Source organism: Falco cherrug, chromosome 6 (assembly GCF_023634085.1).
Source record: "Falco cherrug isolate bFalChe1 chromosome 6, bFalChe1.pri, whole genome shotgun sequence".
Taxonomy (NCBI): Eukaryota; Metazoa; Chordata; class Aves; order Falconiformes; family Falconidae; genus Falco; species Falco cherrug.
The window spans coordinates 43322898-43336615 of NC_073702.1; the positions used below are offsets into that span (position 1 = coordinate 43322898).

General features: G+C 38.5%; 1 protein-coding gene across 10 annotated transcripts in view; it reads right to left on the reverse strand.

Annotated features, from left to right (window-relative positions):
* The window catches only part of EPM2A (EPM2A glucan phosphatase, laforin), a 49864-nt gene that overhangs the window by 18983 nt on the left and 17163 nt on the right, over positions 1-13718 (reverse strand). Inside the window, exon 3 of one of the 10 annotated variants that reach the window (XM_027810938.2) lies at positions 10045-10107. The exons of 7 other annotated variants lie outside the window; for them this stretch is intronic. In XM_027810938.2, the coding sequence (XP_027666739.1) occupies positions 10045-10061 (17 nt within the window). In that variant the 5' untranslated portion in view covers positions 10062-10107. 2 more of the 10 variants (XM_027810937.2, XM_027810939.2) reach the window with 2 other exon arrangements.

Consider the following 13718-nt stretch of genomic DNA (forward strand, 5'->3'; position numbering starts at 1 on the left):
ACAGTCTGATGCACTCAATTACTCAGCACACAGACAAGCACAACTGGCCAGAGTAGGAGAGCGAGGATGATGATACGATGGTCTAACTCACAGAACACCAAGATATAATAGCCAGGCTTAATAAAATCACTCTTCTCAATAAAGATGGAATAAACGGCCATAACCTTAGCAGAAGTCATCAAAGAAAAGCATTGATTAATGATAAAACTATATCCTACTGAAACAACACAGCTGCAGGCCTTGTAAAAACTACTTATATTTTTTGTACAAAAAAAATTGCTTTTACCTAAATGCCAAATGTAGAAGAAGCACAAGTCATTGCTTATAAATTTGTTCTGCTTTACCACTGAAAAGGTGTAGTTTTATTGTGAAGTTAACAATTCTACCTCAGGGCTTTAAACGAGGAGAATTAGACTACAATGTAGTTCCAAGGTGTTTTTTTCCTTCTTCTCCTTCTTATTTGGCACTGTTATGAAAAGTAATTAAGCTCTGGCAAATTTTCTTCTTAGATGTAATTTAGACTACTTATCTAGCCTCTCTCATGGGAGCAGTCTTGGCAACTAAAAAGAAACACCTGCTTTTATCACTTTAAAACAACCCTTTGTCAGCTTAGCAACATGCAAAGTTTCTCAAGCCCTTGAATTCTGAGTGTTATGCTTAATAGTACCTTATTTATTCCACGTTCACAAATTCATGCACCAGTGTGGCATCAGACTACCTCATTTGCTGATATGCAGAACAAAGAAGCCATTAAGATTCAACCTCAAGCTGACAATGCACTAAAATGAAAACAGGTAAGAATAATATCAAACTGATAACTGAAATATAAAGTTACCCAGACATTCAGCCACAAAGCAGTTCCAGTGGTACAGTGCCCTCAGATTTTGCTGTCTTAGAAAGAGATTTCCATAGCATCAGCTTGATGGCACAAAAGAGCTTGTTTGTCCCTCCTTCACCCAGCAATCTGCATTTACAGCAGGTAGTATGGTGCACTCTTCAGGGTAGGAGGCAAGGAGCAACCCCGCCAATGCCTAAACACAGCACAGCTCTTCATTCATAACCTTCTTGTGGATTCCAACTGCGGGGAGGCCTGTAGGCTACGTCTGCTTTATGGATTGTCCCAGCTTTGACTGCACCAGGGATACAGGATAAGAAGTATCCACCTAAGTAGAATCAAAGTCAATCACATAACAGAAGCTTAGTCTAGATGGATCCACAAAGCTTTCTGTTTACAGCCCCCCTCCCCCTTCCACAGTAACCTCAAACATTCCCTGTCAAGGAGCATAAGAGATTTATTAGAAGCAACTCACAAAAGCATCTCATAAAGACAGCTGCAGAGATCAAGGGCATTTCTAACATCCTATACCCTGCCACAGCAGTGAATGTATTTAATGAAAAACCCCTAGACGACTGGGAGGTAAACCACACCCCACATTGAAAAAATGACACTAAAACTTGGATAAATAAGCAGTAGCACTATGCCCGAGAGTCACAAAATAATCCTTCTGTTGCATTCAGTACTGGTAGACCATCATCAGGAGGAATGGGAAGAAGGAAGAGAAACACCTGGAGAGCCCAGCACAGAGTATGAGAACAATCAGAGATCTAGAAGACAAGTTTTCAGGGAAAAGACTTGAAGAACTGAGGGTTAATATCAGAATGAAAACACTGAGATATTCCATCAACCACTCCGTGATTCTGGGAAAAGGGACAGGAGTTTCCGAGAACATAAGAGATGGCTATAAAGGGGCAGGATGCTAATTTGTTCTCCAAGCCTGCTGTGGAAAGGACAAGAAGAAATTAACTTAAATTGTGCTACGAAGGCTTAAGTTGAGATTAGGAAAGCTTTTTAATGGTTGGACTAGTGATTGAATGGAAGAGTAACAGGGCAGCAGAGTCTCATCAGATGAGATCATATTTAAGATCAGGCTGGATAAGCCTAGAATGATTTAAAGGTAATTGAGAATAAGCTGGAGCAAGGAAATGGACTGGATGCTTTCTGAGGTCTCTTTGAGCCTATGATCTATGGTATTATAATCACAAACTTTAATTTCCATCTCTGGGATCACTACCTATATTAATTTATCAAGATCCATCTTGAAATAATGTAGGTTCCTTTTCCTCCCTGCCCTATTTGAAAGGTCATGCCAGATATCAGACATCATTCCCTTGATGTCAAAAACCTTGTTCTAATTTACACTCTAAATTCATTCAGAAGCAATTAATATCCATTTGATCTTAAAGCAGGTTCAATTTCAATAATTCTTCTCCCTCCTTTGTACTTATTCCTGAATGTCTTTTACAAACAGTAATATATCCTCCTTCTCAGTCTTAATTTAACTATGCAGTCTATCTCAGATACCAGAAGCAGTCGAGTTATGTAGCACAGAGCTTCTTGCAAGCCAATTTATTTTGCTCCAACTCCAGTGTCGTAAAAGCTACATAGCCTGTGGCAAATGCCCTCATTCATTCCAGGTTAGCCCAGGTATCTCTGCTTTTCACTGCAGTTTGTGACAAAGGCGTAATCTTCTGTCAAGGAAACCCTGACACAGAAACAAAAAAGACTGTTACATCATTTTGTATTTTAAATGAGTTTGCAAAACCAAATTTGCTATTCCCATTCCTGCTGTGATGCAAAGAGGATGTAAAGTTCTCCTAACAAGCAACCTTGGGCATTCTTTTTTGTGGGATATCTCCTGACCACAAAGTTCCTGTGAAGAAGGCAACACAAAAGAGACAGCATGTCCCTATGAACAGGGATCGCATAAATTACCTCAAAGGCCAATTACTGATGAGATAAACCAGCCTGACACAGCTGATCTCTTCCATGCCAGGACTAGAACATGTTCCAGACTTGTTCCCACTTAGGAAATGGAAGTGCAAAAGGGATTTTAAACCATCTTTGTTCTTCTGACACAACAACAGATCAAATTTATCTAATTTGCTCTCTAGGTAAGTGTGTATGGTCCAATAAATTCAACAAAATTGCTCTCATTAAGCTTGCAGGTCATTTGAATCTATACGGGGAAAAAACATACTATACACTTTTCTCCCCTCTCATTCACTTCGCTCCATTAAAAAACTTACAGCAAATAAATTTATATTTTATACATTTTTTTATAATCTGTTTTATCGCTACTCTAGATATGATCTAAAATAACTTGGTCACACAAGACTATGTACATGGCCAAAACTAAATTGTGGAAGATAAAATTTAACGCTCCCTGTATTCAAAGGGAAATATGTCATATTTCACTATGTATTTCTACTGTGAAGGTAAGAAAGCAATCATTCACAAGCACGCCAATTCCTTGTAGGGCAGGGTGTCCAGATCTAGCCAGACTTTATTTTCAAACATACACGCAAGGTTTCTATTGCTGCCTAAGGAGCACACTGCACGCAGCAGAAAGCAGGGTTTGCCTTTGTAGGGAATGACTCTTCTCGTACTTTCATTTGTATAAACATTATCTGAACCAAGCGATATGCCAACTACAAAAATACAGCCTGAGAAGAGAATCCGGTTCCAATGCTTGTACAGAACAACCTGGAAAGGACTCGTCCATTGGCTTGTGTGGATTAATACCTAAATGCTCCAATTATAGAATCTTGCCTCATGCACTCACGGTTGCCAATTGTTACTTCCTACATATGTCTCTGTTCAGTTGCCAGCAATCCCATTTGTTTTGAATTAGAACAAATACTCGGAAACACAAGAACAACAGGCTACTAAACTAAGCCAGATCATAATGAGCCATGAATCTCTTGGCATTAGGAATGAGAATTTCTAACACTAATGCTTAGCAATGGGAATGATGCCACTGCTGGCACCTTTAAGTTAAAGCATCTTAACAAAATTGACTTAAACCAGTAGAGATGAACTTTTAAGTTAGTGCTCAAGAAGTTCCAGGAATTGTTGGTAAATATATCTTTTATCCTCTTTCGGAGTTTACTTATTAGCAGCTGCTTAGAAATCTAGACTGTGAAAATAATAAAAGATAAATCCACTTTTCAAAATAAAGCGTTTCAAATCCAACAGAAATGCATTCCAGTGCTTCAGAAACAAAAGCACATATTCATGAAAATCACATAATTGGAAAGCACAGTTTATTGCAAGGTGGCCTTGTGATTCACATGGCAGCATATGCACATGTACAGAGTGCTGGAATCCCTTCAGAGCTGCACCAGTCAGAGAAAGAAGCACATCCATCACATCCATCCCTTGTGGTACCACTCAAATACAACAGTCTTGATGGGCTCTGTATCTGTGATCATTCTGGTTAAGACATTTATTCAGAATTTCTAAACTCACATCAGTTCACTTATATTAATTTTAAACTGGGAAAGACACATTCTAGAGTACCACAGGCTGGGGGACAACACCTCAGAAATATTGAGAAAGACCGAATCAATGCATCACCTCAGTCAGCTACATAAATATCTAAAATAATGTGTTCCCACAACAAAGTCAAATCAAAGGCACAACAGCTGCATGGTGCTACCATAACAAAATTGTCAGAAAATTTCATTTTAGCTAACATATCTGGTTACTAGATTATAAACATAAAATTCATAACCCTGGTGGATGAGTTGCCAGCCTCAAAAGTTGAGGCTGAGACTGTAACGGAGCTACTGAGAGGCCCCAGAAGGACCTGTGTAAGCCTTCTTAACACAAAACTGCAAAGTATAGTGGGATCTCTCAAAAAAGTCTTGGGTGTCAAAAGGGTAAAAAAATCATTTGACTTAAATTCTGTGAACGAGCAATGCTGCAGGTTTTATTGGAGCCCAAAGATTGACAAGAATTACCAAGGGTTGTCTATTTATTTAAACTGCTTTTTTAAATTTTTTTTAGATTTCTTTCTTTTCCGAACAGTATCATTTCACCTGCTTGGAAACTGAAATTGCAGGCATTTGAAGAAATGTATTAAAGTGATCTGCTGTTACTAAAATTTATTTAAACGTGTTTATATTCTCAGCTGAAGCTTGACTTTGTACATTTGTAAAACATTACTCATACTGGATAGCCCTATTACCTGGACCGCAAATATAGTTGAGAAGCTTTTTTTCTCCTTTTATCTCACCAGATCGAAGCAACTCAGTATTAAAGGAAGCTGAGCAATTCAGTCTTCTGCAGTGAAAGCAGTAGTTAACGCTGCATTTAGGAATGGTCTGCGTACAGCCAACCCTTCAAGCTGGCAGCTGGAATGCAGAAAGAAGGAACACTAAAGAAATTATTTTATTAGGGAAGATGCCTATCCTCCTTATCAGATCTTCACCTTGGGAAAGTAAAGGCACTGGATATAACTGTTCTGGAAATTTTTGAAAAGGCAGTCCCAGGGAAGCTAGATAAACAAACAAACAAAAAAAAAATTGTAAATAAAGAAGGCTCTAGAAGCCCACCAACATCCACAGATAAATGCTAGCATCTAGCATCCAGCCCCTAAACTGCAAGGCAGAGCCACGGAGAGTCTTGCTGCTGGCCCACAGCTGATGACTTTCTGCATGAATGCTACAATCCCATTCCTGTTGCTCTTCACTCAGCTAAAATTATAGGTACGTAGGTAGATGGATAGGTAGATAGATAGACAGACAGACATGGAATAAGAGGGAAGGAAGGAGGGAAGGAGGGAGAGAAGAGAGTGAGCTTCTAATTCATTATTAATTTTTATTTCTACATTTTCTTGTCTCTATATTAAAACTGAAATGCATGTTTTCCCTTTTTCATCTTCTTGCATGCTTAAAACCATCTTTTCTGTTATTATTTTTTTGTACATCAAAGAAAAGAGACATTTCATTTAAACTTACAAACTATGATTTCCATTGGACCAATAAAGAGGAAACCGTATTTCTTGTAACTTGTCAACATCTACAACATTTGACTCAATTTTTATCATAGTTCACAAAAGGACATATATTATACTTCTGAAAAACAGCAAGGATTATGTACCTGATTCGCTGAAATTAAATTTCCCAAAGTACAAGCATTAAAAGAGGGAAGAAGAGATTTTCAGTTCAGCCTCTTAGCATGTTCCCTGGGAAGACAAACACAGTTCATTTCTTTGTTTTTCATTTTTTCTTGCAGAGAGAAAATTATATACGGGAAAATACAGCAGCAATTTGATAATCTCTATTTACTCTTGGGAAATAAAATACTTGTGTTTCTGACACAAACTTCAAAGAAATTAGAGCTACATTCAAGTTTCCTTTCTAATAAATCATTCTTTATCCTTTAAATAGGATTCTCCATATTTTTATATTGAGAAGCATTTTTAAAATCATCTTGCAAATATCCAGAGCACTTAAGCATGACAACATGCATTGCTATCTCTCAGCATTTATAAAATTATTGAAGATAGAGGTAGAATTTGTAACTTAATGGCTTCAGCTTGCTACTGTTTTAAATGATGTATTTTTTACCGTTCATTGATTTTGCTTGAGTTGAAACAACTATGCAGTTAATTTCAGATTTTTCTGACTTACAGGTTACCTGTTTCAGATCTACAGTTATACACTGAGCAAGCAAACACCAAACAAGCTGGTGGTAATAAATTATCTGAAGGTGTTACCTTTCACATTTGGAGACCGAAAACTCTCTCGTTTCAAGGCTTTTTTTTCTTTAAAAGCAAGCTGCAGGCTGGCCAGGATAACCTGCCCCAGGAGTTGTGCCTGTGAAAAACCACGGGAAGGGTAGGAAGGATGGGTCTACACTGCAAACACAAGTCCCTGGTTCAACAGTTTCACCAGCTGCAAATTATGGAGTTCTCTTAGTGAAGGTCTTCCAATAACAGCCAAATACCTGAATTTGGTCCCTCCTGGTAAATTAAACAGCAACAAGGTTGAGTACCCAGTCTCTGCTTTTGAAAAAGAGCTTCTGCTATCTTTAGATAAACTCTGCTACGAAATGTCAGCAATTACAGGGCACCTCATAAATGCCTGTAAAAAACCAAGAGGAAATAAATATCTGTAAGCCAACTGGAACATCATCTTTGGTGAAAGAGCAATTGCTGCCCCTTCCCAGTCATCCCAGCTGCGAGCTAAATTGCCCAGGATTTCACAATCTCAGTCAATTTCATTCACAGCTGGCAACACCAGCAAATTGCTTTCCAATGGAGACAGAACTTTACTCCCTCACTGACAGCCTGAATGTTAAAGAGTAGAGGCAGGAAAAAGGGCTGAAGACCTCCAGAAGAAAAACAGACAAGGGACAGGGAGGCACAGTAATACAGAAAGAGAAATTAGAAGCAACAATGGTTTTTGCTCCCTAACAGTGATATCCCACATACAATTCGTATTTACTAGACTATCAACATTTGTCTGTTCTTCCCACAGAGAAAAACAGAACGAATAAATATGTTTACTTCTCAAGCGAGGGTTCCCATTCTTCCTTGGGTTTTGCTCCCAGAATGACACAGTTTTTCCTTAAGAAGTAAGGAAATAATTTTGTGCAGCGACACACCTATGAAAAAACGCATTTTAAAACAGCAACAGTGGTTTTAAGCAAATATTACCCACTACCAGCCAGCTGATAAAAGGTGCTCATCTTCCCATCAGCAGCTAGTCAGCCTCTGCTTGCTGCCATTTTATTAATGAAATACTCATTCCTAAACAATCATCCCTCTAAATAAATAATTCTCAATCAAATGCCTGTTCCAAATGCCACACACGAATGGCAGAATGGTACAGAAAAATTCAGAAAAAAGTCCAGATAAAACTCACAAGACCATCCAGACAGCATGCTAAGCTCCCCTTTAGCTTGTTGAGTCCTGTTGCCCCCTCCCTGGTTAAATTACTAGCTTTTCTGAGTCAAACCCTCATTTCAGGTTTATTTCTAACGCACCTGGCAAGCCACGAGCTCCTGGTATGTGGACAAAAGCAAGGTGTTTCCACAAAGCAGCAGCCAGTCTTCACAGCTTTCTCTCCCTCAGCCATCTCACAACCCATGGTCCAACTCAGCTATGCACGTCCTGCCAGGTTTTTAAAATTATTTTCAAATTTTTTTTCAAGTCTTCCAAATTCACCGAGTTGACCAGAAGCACATTGAGCCACGCTCAATGTACTTTATATGTATAATTGATACACAGAAATTATTTGGTGTCCAGAGGAATGACACATCTAACAACCGGCACCCTGCAAAGCTTTGTGCAGATGTGGCGTCAGGAGCACCGGGACCCCCGCTGTGGTCCCACTCCTCCTCCTGCCACCACGCACATGCCGCAGACCAGCGGCGGCACTGGGCAGACCCCGTAACGCCCAGCCCAGCCCTGCACCACCCAAAATGATATGAACTTCTGAGATGAGAGTACATTAAGAGATTTGTCACTGCAAAAGCTCTCTCTTGCCTCAGGGGCATTACTGTTTAGGGTTTCTAGCAATACTCTCAGGAAGTCATTGCATACTCGTACCACTTCTGTAGCCGTCAAAGTTTAGGCAAGCCAGCTGGTTGTCTCAGCTGAGTCACAGGGCAGTTTGAAGGGGCTTGACATTACTTCTGAGTATGATTCAGAATGTGATTAGGAAAAAATATTTTTTTAGATATGTAACGTCCAAAAGATTTCCTTTGTCTTTCTTTCCAGGGATAAGCAATGGAAAGAGCTTCACAGATCTTGTCTCCCTCATGAGGAATATAACAGACTTAAGAAAAAGAAGGCAAAAATGAAGATGCTGTGGAGGCCATTTCTTTCCAGTGCAGATGATTGTTAGGCATTACTTCAGGGGATTCGGTGATTTCTGAACTGTGAAAATATTCTGTGTTCCATTAGAAATAGATCGGTTTCCATCAAAAGTAAAATCCACATAACAGTGGGATGTGCTTTTATTGTGCTATCAAGAATTATTCTAATTGCTTTAATAACCCAAAGCATGTAAAATACCACATTAAAACATTTATAAAATGTTATGCTATTTAGACTGTCTATGAACTGTTGAAAGTTATTAATTTATCAATAATGCTGACAACATACATTGTAGCTTTATAAAAAGAAGAGTAAACAGAAAAGCTGGTGAATATTAATGGTGCCATTTGAAAAACTGCTGACAAAAATATTAATAGTTCACAAGTTTGCTAGTTTTCAGTCCCATCTGCTGCCAAAATCATTCCCTCCCACAGTTTTACTGTACTCACATAGATCACATTCATCAGCCATCACTTCAACAGTGTCATCCCAAGGTCTAGATGATAATTTGTGTCCCTCAGCCACTGCAGTACACAGCAAACCTGGCACCACAACGGCTAAGCCGTTCATTGGATTTAATAGACCAGACACTATAGGTAGAAGTAATACTGGGAATGCAAACACTGATGACAGTCATGCAAAAACCTTTAATCTAAATAGCTCTGTGGTTTTTTTCCTTCTGGCAAAATTTACATCACCCATTCTAATGCCGGATTTTGGTTGTTACACTCACAACAAATGCAATCAGAAATGTGTAATACCCAGGAGATCCAGGAGTTCCCACTCTAAGCTCCTTTCGAGTGCTCAGGTGGTAGGTCACAGCAAGGGAACTGGAGCTGTGCTGACAACAGTTATTTGCTAGTACTCAGAAAACCAAAATGACTGAAAAGTGAGTCCCTGCAGTCCGCTTCACCCACGGTATCACACAGGTACCACAGTCCGCGACGGCACTGCTGGCACATCCTCGCTGGATTTCTGTTCACAGCTGACGGGACTCAGATTTGTCACTAACTCTCCAACAGCTTGGCTTAGGTTGTCCCAGCCAGGTGCCATCATCCTGCCCAGGCAAAAATCACAAAACTTCGAAAAGTAGAATCAGTTTTCAATTTTCTAGCCATTGTTAGGGAGGGCAGTGTGGGGAGTTAATGAAAGGGAAAACCTTTTGTTTGGATGGGTGACAAATGTGTAGAAAAATGTATTTGTTACCCAATACAGATATACTTCTAAGTGAAGTAAATGTAAACAAATAAGAACTTTAAAAATGGATAAAATTCTGACCTCATAATTTGTCTTCTCACTCTTGCTCCTATTTCCTCACACTGCATCTTAATTTTCAAGAACTCAGATTAAAAATTGCTTAAAAGTCACTTCTTACACTGTTTTGAAATCCATTTTCTTCACAGCAGACTAGTAAAAGCATTTCATGGCTCCAGTTGAGCTGGTGATACAGGAAAAAATATGATATACAAGGGACAAAAATTAGAATTAATATGTAATCATTCTATAAAAGATGATTCCCATTGATAAGTAAGCAATGACTCCAGTTTAGACTAGTTTAAGACTATAGCTCTGTATAATGAATCAGTATTCCAACAAGTAGTCAAATGTCCTAGTTTATGGGAACATACTGCAAACTACTGTTCCTTAGAATATTTTCATTATTTAATGTATAAAATGGCCAGATAATTTTACAGTTAGAACCCCAAGTACTGAAACCAAAGGTCAAACTCCTATTGATGTTAAGTATTTTTAATCAGGATTATTTTTCTAGAATACAATCAAAGACTTTTGTTCTGGAGCTCATTATTTCTTATTCTTTTCTTTAATACCACAAGTATTCTTTAGGCACAGGGGACAGCTAGCTCTCAGCTTTTAATGTTAATTACAGTAATGTCCATAGACATCATCACTTCTTAATTCATAACACAGGCATAAAGTATCAGTTCAGCTTTCTACTTCAGTAGCATAGTTCACTGCACTTCAGGGAGGGGGGGTGTGTGTGTGACAGCTTCCTCTTTTACAGCTTTTAAAATAATTCAGTAATAAAAAAATTACTTCAGAATTACATTTAAAATAGAAGGGCATTTTATTTTGTGAATTAATTAAAATCAGTAAGTCAGAAGAGAAGTTAAAGAGTAAAAACAAATAAAAGTGCTCTATTGTATTTTCTCCAGTCACAGAATTCAAAGTTAATTTTGACTTCATACAAAACTGAGATGGACATTACCCATTAGTACAGGCTAGGGATGGGATACAAGATCAAGATGAAGACAGCTATCCCCTGTTATCTACAAACTGCTGTCTTCAGGCACAGCAATGCTCAAAGCATTACCTAAGGACAGTTTCCCATTGACATCTGAGATGTCCTACAGCATCTGGAACACACGGATGGGGCTCACAGATATGGCCAACGAGCTAAAAGAAATCTTGTTCTTGTAGCACATCAGCTGGAGGCCAGACAGTAAACTCTAGAGTATCTCAAATGACACTAGACATCAACATCCAAGCAACCAGACAGGATGTTTAATGTCTCATTACAAACCAATAGAGATCTCATCAGCATCTCAGTGCAGTTTGGAGACCAATTCAATTCTTCAATTCACTCTAAAGTAGACAGGCAGTCACCGGCGAGTCTGTATATAGACATATGAATTTAGTGGTCTTAATCTCAAGCTGAGTGCTACCACAGATGTCTTTAAGTATATCTTTACATTCATCAGTCCCAGCAGTGTTCTAAAACTCAAATAGCAATAACTGCGCCTCGTATGACCCAAATAAATTTACAGAAGTTACATTATTTCCCTTCTCCAGTGACTCTCATGCAAAAATATACTCAACTAGCTTTCCTCTTTTCCACCCTAGTTAAAGATGCATGTCAGTCAAGGAAATGCTCATTTTCTTCACAGAATTACTACAGACAAAAGGAAACTCAGGACTCATCAGCAGAATACTGTTTCAGTGCCTCCAGAAGATAAACAAGAAGCATCTGGATTTTCATTGGATCATTCCTCATTCACTCACCTGTCTACATTAACATTCTAGTACAAACCCGGAGCACACATTTTATATCACCCTCCTGATCATCCCCACTTAACATTTAACTTAGGTTATAACCTACATGTGTTGAAGGAAGCAGTCTTACCATCAAGCTACAAAGACTACATCATAAATTAAGTTTGATTTGCAATCATCAAGAAACAAACAAAGAAAAAACAGTATTTCCAAGCACAAGGGTTTATTTTCTTTTATGTTTTGCTTTATTTTATGTTATGGAAAAAATCAGGGACATAAACACTGATGACAGCAACACATCCACCAGCTTCAGAATTTCTTGGATTATATCCAGCTACAGGACCATCCCACTCACTCCATAAACATAAAAATATTAATATTTAATAGCCTTAATATTTAGGTGGGAAAAAAAACTACTATAAAAACTGTACCTTATAAAATTGTTGTCAGGACCCACAGCTACTCTCATGTAGCAACTCTCCTGTCACATTCTTTTATATTTAAAGCTGACGTGTTATTTTCCTCTAAAATGTTTGGCAGCCATAACAATACTTCAGTTACAGATTAGCTATCATTTCTGTCTGAGGAATTCACTTACAAAACCTAGTTTGGCTGCATTTTACAGGCAAAGCATGTAAAAAATATTTTTTGTCGTCAGATTTAGGAGATATGACCAAAAAGCACATACACTGAATAAAATTACAGTTATGAAGACAGCAAATTTGAAACACACATTATTAAAAAATTAGACACCAGATGGCATCAAAGTGTATGTCCTAAAATGAAGAGGTGGTAGTCATACATCATATTAGAATGAGCAGGCAAAATCTGTGAGAAGTCACTACTTACCAGAGGTGGATTCAGAAACCTAAAATTAGTCTGAAAGCAGCAAACTGTAACTAGATGGCTTTTCCTCTCAGTGATATTCATTCCTGTAGCACCTAATTCTGCCATCAAGCATAATTGTTTCCAACATATTATTTAAGGCTTTTGTAATTTCAGGTGTCTCTCCCTCTCTTGCTTTTATGCAATGCCTTTCTTCTGAAAATTGCAGAGGATTTTATATAAATAATAAGGCATGTAACACTTAAGAATTAGGAAGTTCTGCCTTTCACAGATGGAACAGAAGTGGAACTAGCATGCCCCAGATTTACAAATTTTCTGAAGTCATCTTCTCCCAGAAAAAGACTACAATAACTCTAATTTGCTTTGGAAAATTACTGTGTCCTAAGTGAACTCTCCCGCAATTTGAAAGCATCTTATTGCAGTAATATCTAGCGCAAAAGAGAAAGGGACTGTTATCTTTCTCCTGAATCAGATTTGGTGATATGTGTCATTACATGTCCAAAACAAGTGAACACTAATGCCACGGAGGTATCAGTCACGACTCTTGCTGCAGGTGAGGTCCATTTCACACTTTCATAAAATTAATTCCAGTCCTGCTATGCTTAAAAATCACATCATATACTCTCCAACCTGAACAACCAACACAAAGTGAGTTCTCTAATAAGTTTAAACATAAATTCACTGATTCATGAGCAAATATATCTATACCAACTAAGAAAAATCTGATTCCTTGGAGCATTACCATCAGCCTCAGCATGACTCAAAATGATTTTTGGCACCGGCAGGAAGCAGCTGTTTCCCACCCTGCTGCAGCCCCTTTAAAGTTGTAGCACACATTTTTATGAAGAGGCAAGGCTCAGAGCAACTGTTTCTAATTGTTGTGATTGGACAGATGACAAGTAAAATCAGTCCGAGGGCTTGTGTGTGAGGCCATTTTAACAGAGAGAAACTTTCCTCTCCAGCTAACTCACGCCCTGAAAATTCTATAAAGTGGAGCGATGTAGAGAAGGGGCTCATATCACAAGTTTTCTTTGATAAATCACTTCTTGCCAGCCGCCACCATCCTGTAAAGATCCTACAGCTGGCAACAGAACTCAGAATTTGTGCTCATAAAGCTCCTGACAGTACTGCTGTCTCTGCTACAGTGTGGAAAAAAGTAACCTTAGCTGGGCACCTGCGACCCCATCACGC